The following is a 12,734-nucleotide window of genomic DNA, read 5'->3' as shown; positions in this document are numbered from 1 at the left end:
TCCATAAAAAATCACTTGTCCCACCTATAGGTCCATCTTGTTTAGAAACAGTTTGCGCTAAGGTAAATGCAGCGGGCAGATTCCACTCGCCCCCCCGCACGTCCTTAACCCCGGGGCGGGGAGAGGGAAAAAATCAGCCCATCCCGTTGGCGGCCCATGCGGCGGTGCGCGGCGGCGGCGGGGCGGCGGGGAACGGCCGCGGGCCGGGGGCTGCGCGCCGCGGCCGCCGTGAATGTGCAGGCGGCGGAGGGCGGTTAGGCGTTCGCGGCGCTCGCAGCGGTGGATTGTGGGAGGCCGCCGCCGCCAGCAGCGAGCACACACAATATGTGGTGGCTCGCGAAAACGGGAGGCAGGAGCCTGGCGGCCAGCCCGCGCCGGTAACCGGCCCCATGTGAGACGGGAGCTCGCCTTTCGCCGCCCGGAGACGATCGGCCGCCGAGCGCGATGTCTTTCCGAGAGATCAAGGCGGGGGAAAAAGCCAAGCACCCTGAAGATCATGGCAAAAAGCAGAGTTCAAGTGAGATTGGGTCTTTTTTTTTTTCCTCCCCTCTCCTCCTCCTCTCTCCTCCTCCCTCTCTGCCTCTTGTCTGGCTGGGGTGGAGGGGGGACCCGGCTGGCAATTCCCCCATTTTAGGGCTCTCTTCGCGGTGGATTTCCTCCCTGCCTGGGTGTGTAGAGCGGGCGGCTCGTTTAAAAAAAACCCGACAACGAAGAGGTCTTTGTTGAATGTATATTTTTTTAACTTTATGTTTTTCCGTATGTTTTTTCTTCTCTCTTCCCCCTTCTTCCCCCCCCCCCCCCCCCCCCCCCCGCGGCCAGGTTGGATCAACGGAATGGAGAACAGCACGCAAGCCAGCACTTCTGTCGAGAAAAGAAATCACCATTGGAGAAGTTACAAGTTGATTATTGACCCGGCTCTGAAAAAAGGACAGCACAAACTCTACCGTTACGATGGGCAACATTTCAGCATGCCTGTGAGTGGGGGGGTCTTGGGTTTCCCCCATTGTGTTGTGCTCCCCCTCACCCTTCCTTTTCCTCTGTCTTACCGGTGTTTTGGGGGGCTGGGGGGGGGGTCCCTCCGGGTCGTGGTAACCCCCACTGTAGCTCTTGTGTATGGGAGGGGGGGTTTTGGGGGGACAGACGCAGCCACCGAAGTTACTGCCACCTGACACTGTGTATTCAACTGTCAGGAGCCCAAACCTGCGGCTTTATTGCCGTGTTTCCAATCTGTGTGCATTTCCCAGCAGTATTGCAATTTGACACGTGCGTGTATGTGTGTGAGTGTGCTTTCCCCTTCCCCCGAGACAGCCCGGGCTTCCTTGGGGTTTATTTTCTTCCTTGTATCTTCAGTTTCAAGCCCTGCTATTGCTGGTTTTGTGCTTTCTCTCCTCCTCCTAGAACTCGGGAATCGCTCCTGTGGATTGTGTCAGGGATCCCAGAATAGGGCGAATATGGACCAAAACTAAGGAGCTGGAGCTGTCTGTCCCCAAATTCAAGGTACAGCCCTGACTTTTGGGTTTAGCACTGTATTCCTGTTTTATCTGGGAGTGAAGCCTGGGTTCCAAATAGTTTAATGGACCATTTAAATGACAGTCATGCTCTTACTGACATTGTTATTTGGCAAACTGTTAAACAATAATCCTTTTCTATAAAGATAAGGAGGGATCAATGCAGCTGTCTGACGAGATCACTTCAAGGTGTTGGAGCTGTGTCTTGGGGGGCTCCTCGGGCTGGGGGCAGCGGAGGACGGCTCTCTGCTGACAGCACTGCTCAAAACACACATTTGTAGCCCCAAAAGGCACCGGTTTGAATGAATGGCTGCAGCAGCAGAGGCTCTGCTCAGCTCCTGCTTCATCCTAGACCCTTGGAGGCAGTTTTCTTTCCCTAAAGTTTGCAGGATACTTTAACCCTCTCCTTCCCATTAACTTCCCTCACGCCCATTGACGATATCACCCCCCCAACCTTGTGCCTGTTTCCAGATTGATGAGTTTTACGTGGGGCCAGTGCCCCCCAAGCAGGTCACCTTTGCCAAGCTGAACGACAACATCCGTGAAAACTTCCTGACTGACATGTGTAAGAAATACGGTGAAGTGGAGGAGGTGGAGATTCTCTACAACCCCAAAAACAAGAAGCACTTGGGCATTGCCAAAGTGATCTTTGCCACTGTCAAGGGAGCCCGGGAGGCTGTCCAGCACCTTCACAACACCTCTGTCATGGGCAACATCATCCACGTGGAGCTGGATACAAAAGGTAATTGCCCTCGTGTGTTTGTGGTTTGGGGTGTTGCTGCCTGTCCCCCTCCTAAAACGAGAGGTGATGAGGGTCTTGTGGTTACCAGTCCGAAGGGAGTGCTGCTGTCCCCCTGAGTGGGTCTGGTTTCTGGGGCCTTTGCAAGTCACGTGGAGCCAAATGTGTTGTCTGTTGCTAGGAGACAGCCCTGTAATTTGCAAAATGCTGCCAACCTGCCCGTCCCCTGCCCATCCCCTGCCTGTCCCCTGCCCATCCCCTGCCTGTCCCCTGCCCATCCCCTGCCTGTCCCTTGCCCTCGGAGGTCTCTCATGTGCCCCATCTCCATGTCCCAGCCTTACCCTGCTCAGCCACCTCCCAGGGCTGCTGGACTCCTTGGCACCTGCTTTTTGCAAACTTGGGATTTTTGGCCAAACCTTAGAGGTTCCTTGGACCTACATGTCTGGATTCTCTTGGCAGCAGCAGGGCTGGGTGCTGTCCTCTGCGTGCCTGGCATTTCATTGATACTTAGCAGCAAACTGGAGGCTGGCAGCAAAAGAGTGCACACGCAGCACTTGTCAGTGTGTTCGAGTGTGTAAGTGTGAGACTGTCTCTTAAAGCGACAGGAGCTCCCAGTCCCGGAGGTACCCAGCCCTCAGCCCCAGGGAGCCCAATAAAGTTTCTGGAAGCATTGCATTTCACTGCTTTGTCTTTTTCTCTCTTCTCCAAGCTTGTCAGTGAAAGGTTTAGCTAAAATGTGCCTAAATTTTAGTAAAATCCTGTATAAAAAGAGGTGTAAGGCAGTAACTGCTTATAATTCTTCATGCCAAACGCAGCATTTCTAGTCCAGAACTGACTAGTTGTACTTGTCCTTGCAAGGAGGAGGTTGTTAACACCGTTTTCTTAAAAATGCTGGTATTTTTGTTCTGACATTAAAAGGTTTCAGTGATTTAGTGCACAACCTACACAGCACTTGGTGTGCCACATGTAGTAAGAGGGTATAGTAGGATGTTTACTGACGTGACTGATCACCGTTAGAGAAGAACCACGGTAGTAGTACAATGTTTTCTGTTGTGAGTTAAGTTTGACCCTTGCATACATGTACTTTGAAATTCTAGTATCGTTAGTTTTTACAGACTGGCTCCTTCCCCTGCTTACTTTGAAGGTAAAAATTACCCTTAAGAACAAATTAACCATTTGTAGGTTTAATAACATAAGCTAAAGCAGGCTCATAAGTGGTGCACATCTTAGTGAGGGGCATTTTAAACAAGCTGATTGTACAACATTCCTACTTCTCCGTTGATAAACCCCTTTGCAAGCCTTGAGCAGGCAGCTGTTAAGGAAAGTTAGCTGCACGTCAGGCAAATGAGGGGCTTTTATGCTTCTGTTCCTTGGGAGAAGACACTGGAGTCTTAGTTTTGAATTGCATTTTTGCTTGCCAGCTCTATGCTTCTGATGTATGTTTTTTCCACTTGCATCTCTTTCATTCCAAAAGAGTAAGACTATCAGTGTGCTGTAATCTGTCAGAATAAGGTAAAAATGTTATTCCTAAAATAGCATTAGCAGGTTAGGACGTTCTTAAAATAGATAATGGGGAGTTTTCAATGTATCTTTCTAGGATTCAGCTTTCCAGGAGAACAAAAGGTTGGTTAAAAACTTGATTTTCATAGTCTAGCAAATAGATATTTGGAGTCAATGTTGTGTTTTATCTGTCTGGCCAGAACACAGGGCTGGGAATTCAGAAGCAGTAAATCCAGCCTCTTCATACGAGACAGGCTAGTTTAAAGCAACTTCTCTGCCTCAGTTTATTCATCTGTAAAATGGACACACTGAATAATTACCTGTCCTTAGAGAAACTGGTAGGAATCCTTTCACATTCATAATGAATTTGTAACTTCTGAAATGAAATTGTAACTTCTGTTGCATTATGTCCAGGATCCAGGAAGAAACTTTCTATCTATCTTTCTAACAATTACTTTGTGTTTATTTAGAAACAGGTTTTAGAGGAAGCTTAACACCTCCATATCCTTGCCATTGTAGTCGTACGTTGGGCTTGTGAGTGTTAATATTTAAAGCACAGTATTTCAAGCATCTCTTCAAGATATTGCAGTGAATACATTTGTTTTGTCATGACTAAAGTTTGCAGTTGAACTAAACAGTTTACATAATTGAGCATGTGGTTCAAGGCTTTGTGAAACGAGATTTGATACCCAAATAACCTCATCTGCAGCATTTAGTCCATAGAAATGATAAATGAGCCTCTTCCAGTCGGGAGAATCGTGCTAAAGGGTGCTGTGCTTTGAAACTGTACAGAGCGATTCACAGGCAGTTTGAGGTTTGATCCTGCAGGAATTCCTCATGAAAGTAGTCCTGTTTAAGGGCAGATCTTGCCTGAATTAATTTTCTGGGCTCAGGTGCTGGATCTGTCCATTTTTCTATGTATTCTCTAAGAGGTAAAATTCATACAGTTCCAGGGTCTGATTCTGTTGCTTTTGAAGCTGATGACAGATTTCTTGCAGAACTGCAAAATCAGTAAGATTGGGGTTTTGTAGGAATAAAAAATATCCAATATTAAGAAACTGGGTCTTCATAGAATTTAAAAATGAAAGGCTAATGCTCAGTAACAGTATGTGGGACAGTTTGCTTCTCTGGCTCTTACCCTTTGAATTATGCTGCCAAGCACACCTTGGGGGAAAAAAAGTATTAGTTGGTGTCTTTTTGGGAAAGCAGCATTAACGGTTTTGTCCTTGGCATTCTGAGGCATTGTGTTTGCATTAGTAACAGCCAGTTTCTACCAGCAAGGTGTGTTGGAAGAGCTTTCTGAAGTGGCTCTGGGTGTTGGCAGAGGCTTGTCCCTTGAGTGAGAGTTTCACTTCTCAAATCTGCAAGCTATTTCCATGGCACTTTGGAGAAGAGGGAAACTGCCGCTCTCCAGAAAGCATGGTAAAGAGCAGGGCTGCCAAGCAGGCTGAGAAGAGGAAAAGGGATTTAGAAACCTCCTTGCCTTGGCTGGGAAAGGAGTGTCTAACTTCACTTGCCCAGCAGACCATTTCAAACTGATCCCCATGAGCCTCAGAGGTGATACCTGCTCCTCTGTTGCATGGATGCAGCAGGCTGGGAGCAGTAGCAGAGTCTTAGGGGTGTCAAGAATCTTTTCGCTTGGGCTGTGTTATTTCTGATTGTAACCAACTCTTCATTGTGGTCTGTGCAGGTGAAACCCGCATGAGGTTCTATGAACTGCTTGTTAATGGGCTTTACACTCCTCAGACCCTCCCTGTGGGCACCGAACAGGATGTGTCGCCAACTGTGAATGAGACTCTCCAGGTATGTCTGCTTGTTTGGTTTTTAAGAATAAATGTCTAGAAAATTCCAAACATGCATCATTAATGTGGACATTTTGACACTTTTAATTTAGCTTCTCTTTGGGTTTTTTTGTCTTGCCATAGTTTCAATGGATGTTACTAATTAACTTTAAATATAACTTGCTTCTAATTGCCATAGCAAATGTAACTCTGTGAATATAGTGCATGTGGCTAATCTGTATGCTGGTGTCTGGATAGCATGGTAAGTGCTTTTTGTCTTTGAGTGAAAAATGCTTATAGAGCTGACAGTATGTGCCCTATTAACATTAGAAATTCCTGCAGTTATGACTGGATCGGGTCTGTCCCTGAGATGAGGTTATTCCCTTGAAGTCAGGGGGAATGATTTACAGTGGTACATTTGGCCAAGTATCTGCAGTGTGTAATCCTTAGCGTGTACATTCTTCAGCCTTGCTTAAAGGCTGAATGATAGAATGTGTCTGCTCTTGAACAGTGGCATCAATTTTCCAGAATCTTAATTAGTCACTGGAATCAGTTGCTAATAAAAGCGGTGGATGGAATTCCTGAGGGCTTCCAGGGGTCCCTTGGTATCTAGGGTACAATTCTCTAAATGGCATTTACAGTTACCTGCTCCCTGGCAAAATCCATTGGGATGAGAGGGCGAAGGGAAGCCTGTTTGTGTGAAGTCATTAGCGTTCTTGGCTTGTCTGAGTGTACCTTGGCTCCTGATTGTGGCTTAGGAATTCACTTTAAGGCATCAAATTTGAAAGAGATTTGGCAGAGGTTTCTCTTCCTCCCCCCCCCCTTCTTTCTAATTCTCTGCATTCTTAGGAGTTTTTAAAATGCCAGAATTTCATTAATTCCCTGATCAGATGTTTTCAGGACAGGGGAGAGCTGCACATTGAATGTGAAAATCCCATTGATCTGAAAACCAATAAAATTCTCTTCTCCCACCAACTACCCCACCAGCAACAAGGCAAAACACCAGTATCCTTTTAAGAGAATCATAAAGAGGCTGATCCTTCCTTACCTCCTAGCAAGGTGTTTTTAAAGGCAGGAGGGAGGCAAGTAATGATTTTCCTGGGAGCCCTGCTATGAGTAGAGCCTGGCTTTTCATTTCTGCTGGTTGCACATCTCAAATGAAAATGCACAGGTTTGTTCTTGCTCCTTTTTCAGGGTTAACAGCAAAAGATGATGGTATCCCTGAAAGCAGTCCCTGCTGTAATTGTCTTTAAGATTGTTTCTGTAGGTTTTGTGTTCATGTATTATATCATTATCCTCAATTGATCTTTTTTTTTCCCAATTACCATCAAAATTTATTGCTTTGTGGGGAACTTTAACTGTTTGCATCATGTTCTTGTCACTAGAATCTGCCAACAAACTTGTTTGCTATTGTAGTTTAGTTAAAATACTCCTGACATTTGCTTTCTCCCTCACGCAGAGCAACAAAGACCTGACAGTTCTATGAGCCCAAATCCCTGCCTGCAGACTATATCCAAACCCCACTGAAAACCATATCTACACCACAGGTGCAGAGATGTGGATTTTGGCAGGAAGCACGTGGCTGGTTCTTGACCCTTTCTGTGGGTTTTAGAACAGCTGAGGAAGAAACTAAGAAACTTCCCTGATGTCCATGTGGTCATGGTCTTGAGGGGGTCACACCAAGAGCAAGTCCACACTACTGAGTGGGTGAAATGTGGTGAGGGAAGCAGGCAGGGGAGAGAGCTCAGCTTTGGAGGTGCTGATGCATTAGAAGCAGATAGTTTTAAGGGTGTCTCCACCCACCTGTGTTCTGGGAGAGGAGCAGCCAGCCTGTAGTCTCTCCACTGTCCTTTTGGGGATTTGGAGCTCAGTCCTGCCTTTTGCTACCCGGTGGATTCTCAGTGATCTCTTGTTTTGCATTGTAGGACATTGATTGTGGTGCTGATCATTACAGTGGCACCGTTATGACTCAGCAGAGTCTTGAGTTGGAGCAGGGCTCCTCTTAGAAACCCCCTGAATGTGCCTACAAAGTGAGTTGCAGAGCTTGACTGCTCTGTAGCCTTGTAGGGTTTCAGTTTCAAATGCCATGGTCAGTAGGGCTCTACTTCTGCATTTGTCTTTGGGAGGGGGTTTAAAAAGGTATTTCTGGCTGTAGAGAACTTTCTGTGCCTTTTATACCTGTAACCTTCTCCCTTTGTAGAGATGAATGTTTGGTAGAGAGGTCTGTGGCTCAGCTCCCTCAGCTGGACCAGCACAAAGCCCTGCAGCATAGATTTGGTTGCAGTTTGCTGATTTTTAGGTTTTGATTTGTTAACATTAGAAAAGATAAATTGATAATTTGATAGTTCAGAATTTTCTGCTAATCTTTCCTATTTGCAATTTAGACAAGCCTTACAGTGCTGAAAATGGAACGTTTAGCTGAAAGCATTGTGCAAGTCCCCTGTTCACCCGATGCTCTTGGGTATAGCTCATAGGGAATACTATTGTATCTGCTTTCTTCTTCCTCTTACAGACAAGTTCCTCTTTGCTTGCCTTTCAGATCCAAGGGAGCTGTCAATAATGGGTAATGGTTTGTGTTTCCAGGGATGCTGTAACTTACTTTGTTTTGCCGTGGAAATCAGTGCAGAGGTGCTCAACCCCTTTGAAAACCAAATGGATTTTTCAAAGTGTGTGTTTAGGTGCTTTTCTCTCTTCTGCTTTTGTAGTTGACGGATTCCCTGAAGCGCCTGAAAGACAGTAACCTGTCCTCTGCGGGATCCTCTGTCACCCCCAACAGCAGCACCCCGTTTTCCCATGACACAGCCTATTCCAGCTGTCGGCAAGACACCCCGAACTCCTACAGCCAGTTTACCCCCCAATCCCAAGGAACACCTCACACCCCACGGTTAGGGACACCGTTTTCCCAGGACTCCACCTATTCTAGTCGTCAGACAACACCCGTGTACCACTTTGGGCAGGACAGTGGGTACAAACCCAGGAGACATGAAACTAAATTTACAGATGCCTACAACCGTCGGCCGGGACATCACTATGTCCATAACTCAGTGGGTGTTTTCCGAGGGACGGAGCATCAGTTTAGTACTTACAAATCCCATCAGCCGGAGCCAGTTCAGTTCTCTCACACTCCTCCCCTGAGCCACTCTAGTTCTTCGAGCTACAAATCTGCCTTCTCTCCCTACCAAGCACCAGCTGTATTTCCCCAAGCCGATGAGCAGCCATTTCCCCAAACTTCCAGGGAAGCAGAGTATCGAAGACCTGCACCACCTCCCACTGAGATGGTTGTGGAAAGCAGCACTGCCCCTAACATCGATTTTGTCCCAGTGAAGGAGAAACAGGAGGAGCCTCCTCCACCCTTGCCCGAATCGAACTCTGCTCCTGAACCGAGCACAGCATCCTTCTCTCAGACCCCAGAGAGAAGCGAGACCCCTGGCACCCCCACCATGGAGTCTGAAATGCAGCATAACAGTTTAGACTCAAGGATTGAGATGCTCTTAAAAGAGCAGAGAACAAAGTTACCCTTTCTGAATGAGCACGACTCGGATAATGAGATCCGAATGGAAGGCAGCCCCATTTCCTCCTCTTCTTCCCAGCTCTCTCCCATCCCGATGTACGGTTCAAACTCCCAGCCCGGTTACAGAGCTCAGACACCTTCCTCGCGCCCTTCCAGCACAGGCCTGGAGGACATCAGCCCCACACCGTTACCTGACTCCGATGATGATGAGCCTATCCCTGGGACAGCTTCGTTGAGTCAGAATTCCCGGGGTACATCGGAGGCCAGCATGACTCCCATTGATCAGCTGAGCAGGACCTCCAAACTCGAGACTTCAGAGGCTAAAGAAATGGTGCCTGGTGACCAGACTCCAACGTCAGAAAAAATGGACGAGGTAAGTGAGCTGGAGCCGAGTTCTGAAGCTCCATCTGTATCCCTAGAGCTGGACAGGGCTGGGAATTGCACTCTAGGTGTTAGAGCATAAGGTTTCTGGAGCCTTTTTCTTAAAGGCAGCTGGAAACAAGCGACACAAAGTGATGGTCTTAACTTGCCAGTCTCCAGCTTCCCTTGTTCCTGATAGCAGCCTGCTGCAATTTATAGCTCCGGGAGAGTTCAAGGACTGCCCAAGCCACAGAACTTTGGCCAGTGCTTGTGCTGTGTGAATGTCCTGAGTGTCGACAGACACTTAAGCCACTAGAGGAGTTAATGGAGCACTTTCTGCCATTGCTTTGGTCCCTGAGCACGGGTGTGTGAGTGTGCACACACTTGCTAAACGGGGCTTTCATGTCACAGCGAAGTATTGAATGTGTACTTCGTTTGATAGCTCTCCAGCTATTTATGCCGTCTGGTTTGAATGGGAGACAGTTGCTGGGTTTTAATACTCACTTTGCTCAGTTGAAAGGGGGAGGTAGTTGCCTTGTGGGGGATGTGCTCCATGAAGTCTTCCAATAATAGAGCAGAACTTGCTGCCTCTGCTGGGGCATTTGTGGCTGAAGGGACAGCTAGAGCTTAACAGTGTGGAAAGCTGCCAGCAGACAGAGAAATTACCTTGCAGGGCCTGTCTGTTCGGGAGGTCTGTTGCAACAAATGTGAGTATCACTGCAGTAGATGTGTCAGTGCTATTCTGCTGTGTCAAAGACCAGTCAAAATACAGATCTTTGCAACTGCCAGACTGTTTCTCCTCAGTGTTTGTAATAGCCATGCAGGGAAACAGAACTGCTGTACCTGGTGTGCAGGAACTCTGCAGTAAGGGGACCTCAACCATCCGAGCGGGCTGGTCTTATGTAAATGACCCGAGTGGGGCAGATCAATTGAACTTACTCGTGCAAGTTTGCTGGGGTTAAGCTGGCAGAATGGGTTTCCCTCCAGTGGTCTGCAGTGGTGAGGTTTTCACTGGAGAAGTGGCTGCATTTCAGGAGAGGAGGAGCTGCTCCTGTAGCTATGGGCTTTGCAGAGTGAACTGAAGGGAAAGCGCTGCAGCAGTAACAGAGTGCAGGGCTCGGAGCTAAAGACAACAAAACCCAGTAACTGTAGTGCTTATTTTGTTGTTTTTACATGCCTTTCCAAGCCTGCTTGTCCTTGCAGTTGCCAGTTTAGCCTTTGAAACAATTCAGCTGCTTGAGGTCTCATTCATCATCTAGGCTGGCCCAGGATCTCCTCCTGGGAGGCAAGTCCCTGGCTGATGGGACCTGATGATGTGTTAATTAGGAATGGAGTTTTGATTCCTTGAGCTTGGGCTGGCAGGCTTCAGAGGAATACTCGGAGTTTGCCTAAAACAAGTGAGGAAGGCATCTCCCATCTCCTTGCCACTCTGGGTTTGTCTCTGCTGTCCTTTACTCTCATGCAAGACAATGCTAAGCATGTTTAGGATGGTGTGTGGGGTCAGGCACTTTCCATCAGCACTGGGGGACTGGCTGGGCTGTTACATTTGTAGGTTGTGATGTGGGGCAGCAGCAAGATCACATTGAAGCCCATGTGCAGTCTTTGTATCCCCTTAATGAGATGCTGGTGTCGGAAGCTCACAGTGATGGTTCTGTGATACAAAATGATGCAAATGCCTCGATTCTCTGCAGAAGTCAGCAAGGTGGTAGCAGGGTCTCCAGGCAGGTGACTGTTGCCTTAATTGTCTTCTCCCCACAGAAAGTTGGATGTTTGTTGTTGGAGCTGTTTATTCAACCTTCTCTTGGTTACAAGTCACATTGAGCTATTCTGGCATGTTTGAAAAGTTGCCTGTGCCTTTCATTGCTCCTTCTAATGCACAAAAAACCATCTCCATGTGTTTTGCTTCCTTCCTCCACCCTTCTCCCCCCACTCCCTGTTTTTTGCTTTAGAAAAAGGCTCTCCTGGCTTCCTTCTCTTTTGCTGGAGGAGCAGAGCTGAACAGTGACTTAACATAGGCTGAAATTTGAGCTGCAGCTTTCCAACTGAGTTAGAGAGAGGCATTGAGTCTGTCTAAGGGCTGGAAAGCTGAACCTCTGCCTTCAGCCTATTGTGGTACCACTATTCAACTTTCAGTCCTTCAGAGAATCCTCCAGTAAAAGAGGGAAGGCAGACCTGAATATTTCTAGTGACTGTGTGGTGTGGGGAGTGGAGCAGAGATGATGTATTAGTGCAGGGAGGGCTCACTTAGTATCATAAGGAAGCAATAAGGGGCAGAGAGATCGAACTTCTTACTTACTTCATGTTTGGCTGTTCAAGGCTTGGAGCAGCCTCAGGCCAGCTCTCTTTGGGCAGGTGATCCAGCTGGGACAATCTCAGGATGCAGAAGGATGCCAGCAAAGTTGCAGGGAGGTTTTTCCATGAGACAGTAGGTGCTTTTCAAGGACTTGCTTCAGTTTCCCATCAAAACAAGCACAATTTTTGTCAATTGTTATTAATATGGTAACATTTGTACTATAGGTGAAGTGCTGCCAAACCATCAATTTGCCATAGGTAAAGGAGGTACAGCCAAGCCCCAGCAATTGCTCTGATTTATCATGCAAGACCCTGAGTTTGATTTCAAGATCCGGCCTGATACTCCTAAGCCAGAGTTTGGCAGAGATTTTGGGTGTGGGAGAGGAAGGGCTGTGTGTCTGCCTGCAACACCTAACACCCATAATCGGAGCAGTGATTATGGTCTGCAGAGAAAGTCCTGCTAAGCTTAGCTGAGGGATGAGTGCTGAGAGGAGGAACAGATAGGGATGTGGGCAGTAGGATGTAAAAGGAGAAAAGGGATCCCTGACAAACAGCACAACCTGCCAGCAAGAGGGAAGGGCAGAGAGGGCTCTTTCAAGAAGCCAAAAGATGGCAAGGAAAGAAAGAAGCTGCATTATTATTGTTGAGGGTAACAATGTGCAACCTTACCTTCCTGCATTCCTGAAAGGTAACTAGGAAGGAACTTTATTTTTCACAGGATCTTTGCTGTTTCAGCAGTGCAAAGGTTAAGTAAGTACAGTTTGACTTTCTGGCATCCCATTTGAGCCAGGTCTTGTTTTTGCTTGGTTTGTTACAGGAAGAGGCCCTGCCTGTGTGTGTGCTGGGAAGTGTGAAAGGATTGTAACAAGTCACGTTGTTGTATATTGATGATGCCTTTCATGTTTCAGCTTATGGATGTGTTAGTTTGTGTGTGTAACAAGTAGTTTGGGGAGCAAATGAAGTCTCACGGTGCACAGCAGCCCTAGAGCCTCCAAAAGCCACTGCTATCAACCAGCACATTGTCACCTCAGTGTCTCACTTGG

The 12,734-nt window shown here is 47.4% G+C and overlaps 1 protein-coding gene across 1 annotated transcript in view; it reads left to right on the top strand.

The window, feature by feature from the left end:
- The first annotated feature begins 318 nt into the window (after positions 1 to 318).
- The window catches only part of SETD1B (SET domain containing 1B, histone lysine methyltransferase), a 47,134-nt gene continuing 34,718 nt past the window's right edge, over positions 319 to 12,734 (top strand). The window contains exons 1-6 of the mRNA XM_034068319.1: positions 319 to 517; positions 820 to 974; positions 1,399 to 1,497; positions 1,980 to 2,250; positions 5,438 to 5,550; positions 8,234 to 9,412. Coding sequence (XP_033924210.1) covers positions 445 to 517; positions 820 to 974; positions 1,399 to 1,497; positions 1,980 to 2,250; positions 5,438 to 5,550; positions 8,234 to 9,412 — 1,890 coding nt within the window. The 5' untranslated portion in view covers positions 319 to 444. The remainder of the gene's footprint in view (positions 518 to 819; positions 975 to 1,398; positions 1,498 to 1,979; positions 2,251 to 5,437; positions 5,551 to 8,233; positions 9,413 to 12,734) is intronic.

This window comes from Melopsittacus undulatus, chromosome 12, assembly GCF_012275295.1.
Source record: "Melopsittacus undulatus isolate bMelUnd1 chromosome 12, bMelUnd1.mat.Z, whole genome shotgun sequence".
In the NCBI taxonomy this organism is placed as follows: domain Eukaryota; kingdom Metazoa; phylum Chordata; class Aves; order Psittaciformes; family Psittaculidae; genus Melopsittacus; species Melopsittacus undulatus.
Note: the sequence above shows the minus strand (reverse complement) of the source record. Positions and strands in the feature narration are given on the sequence as shown.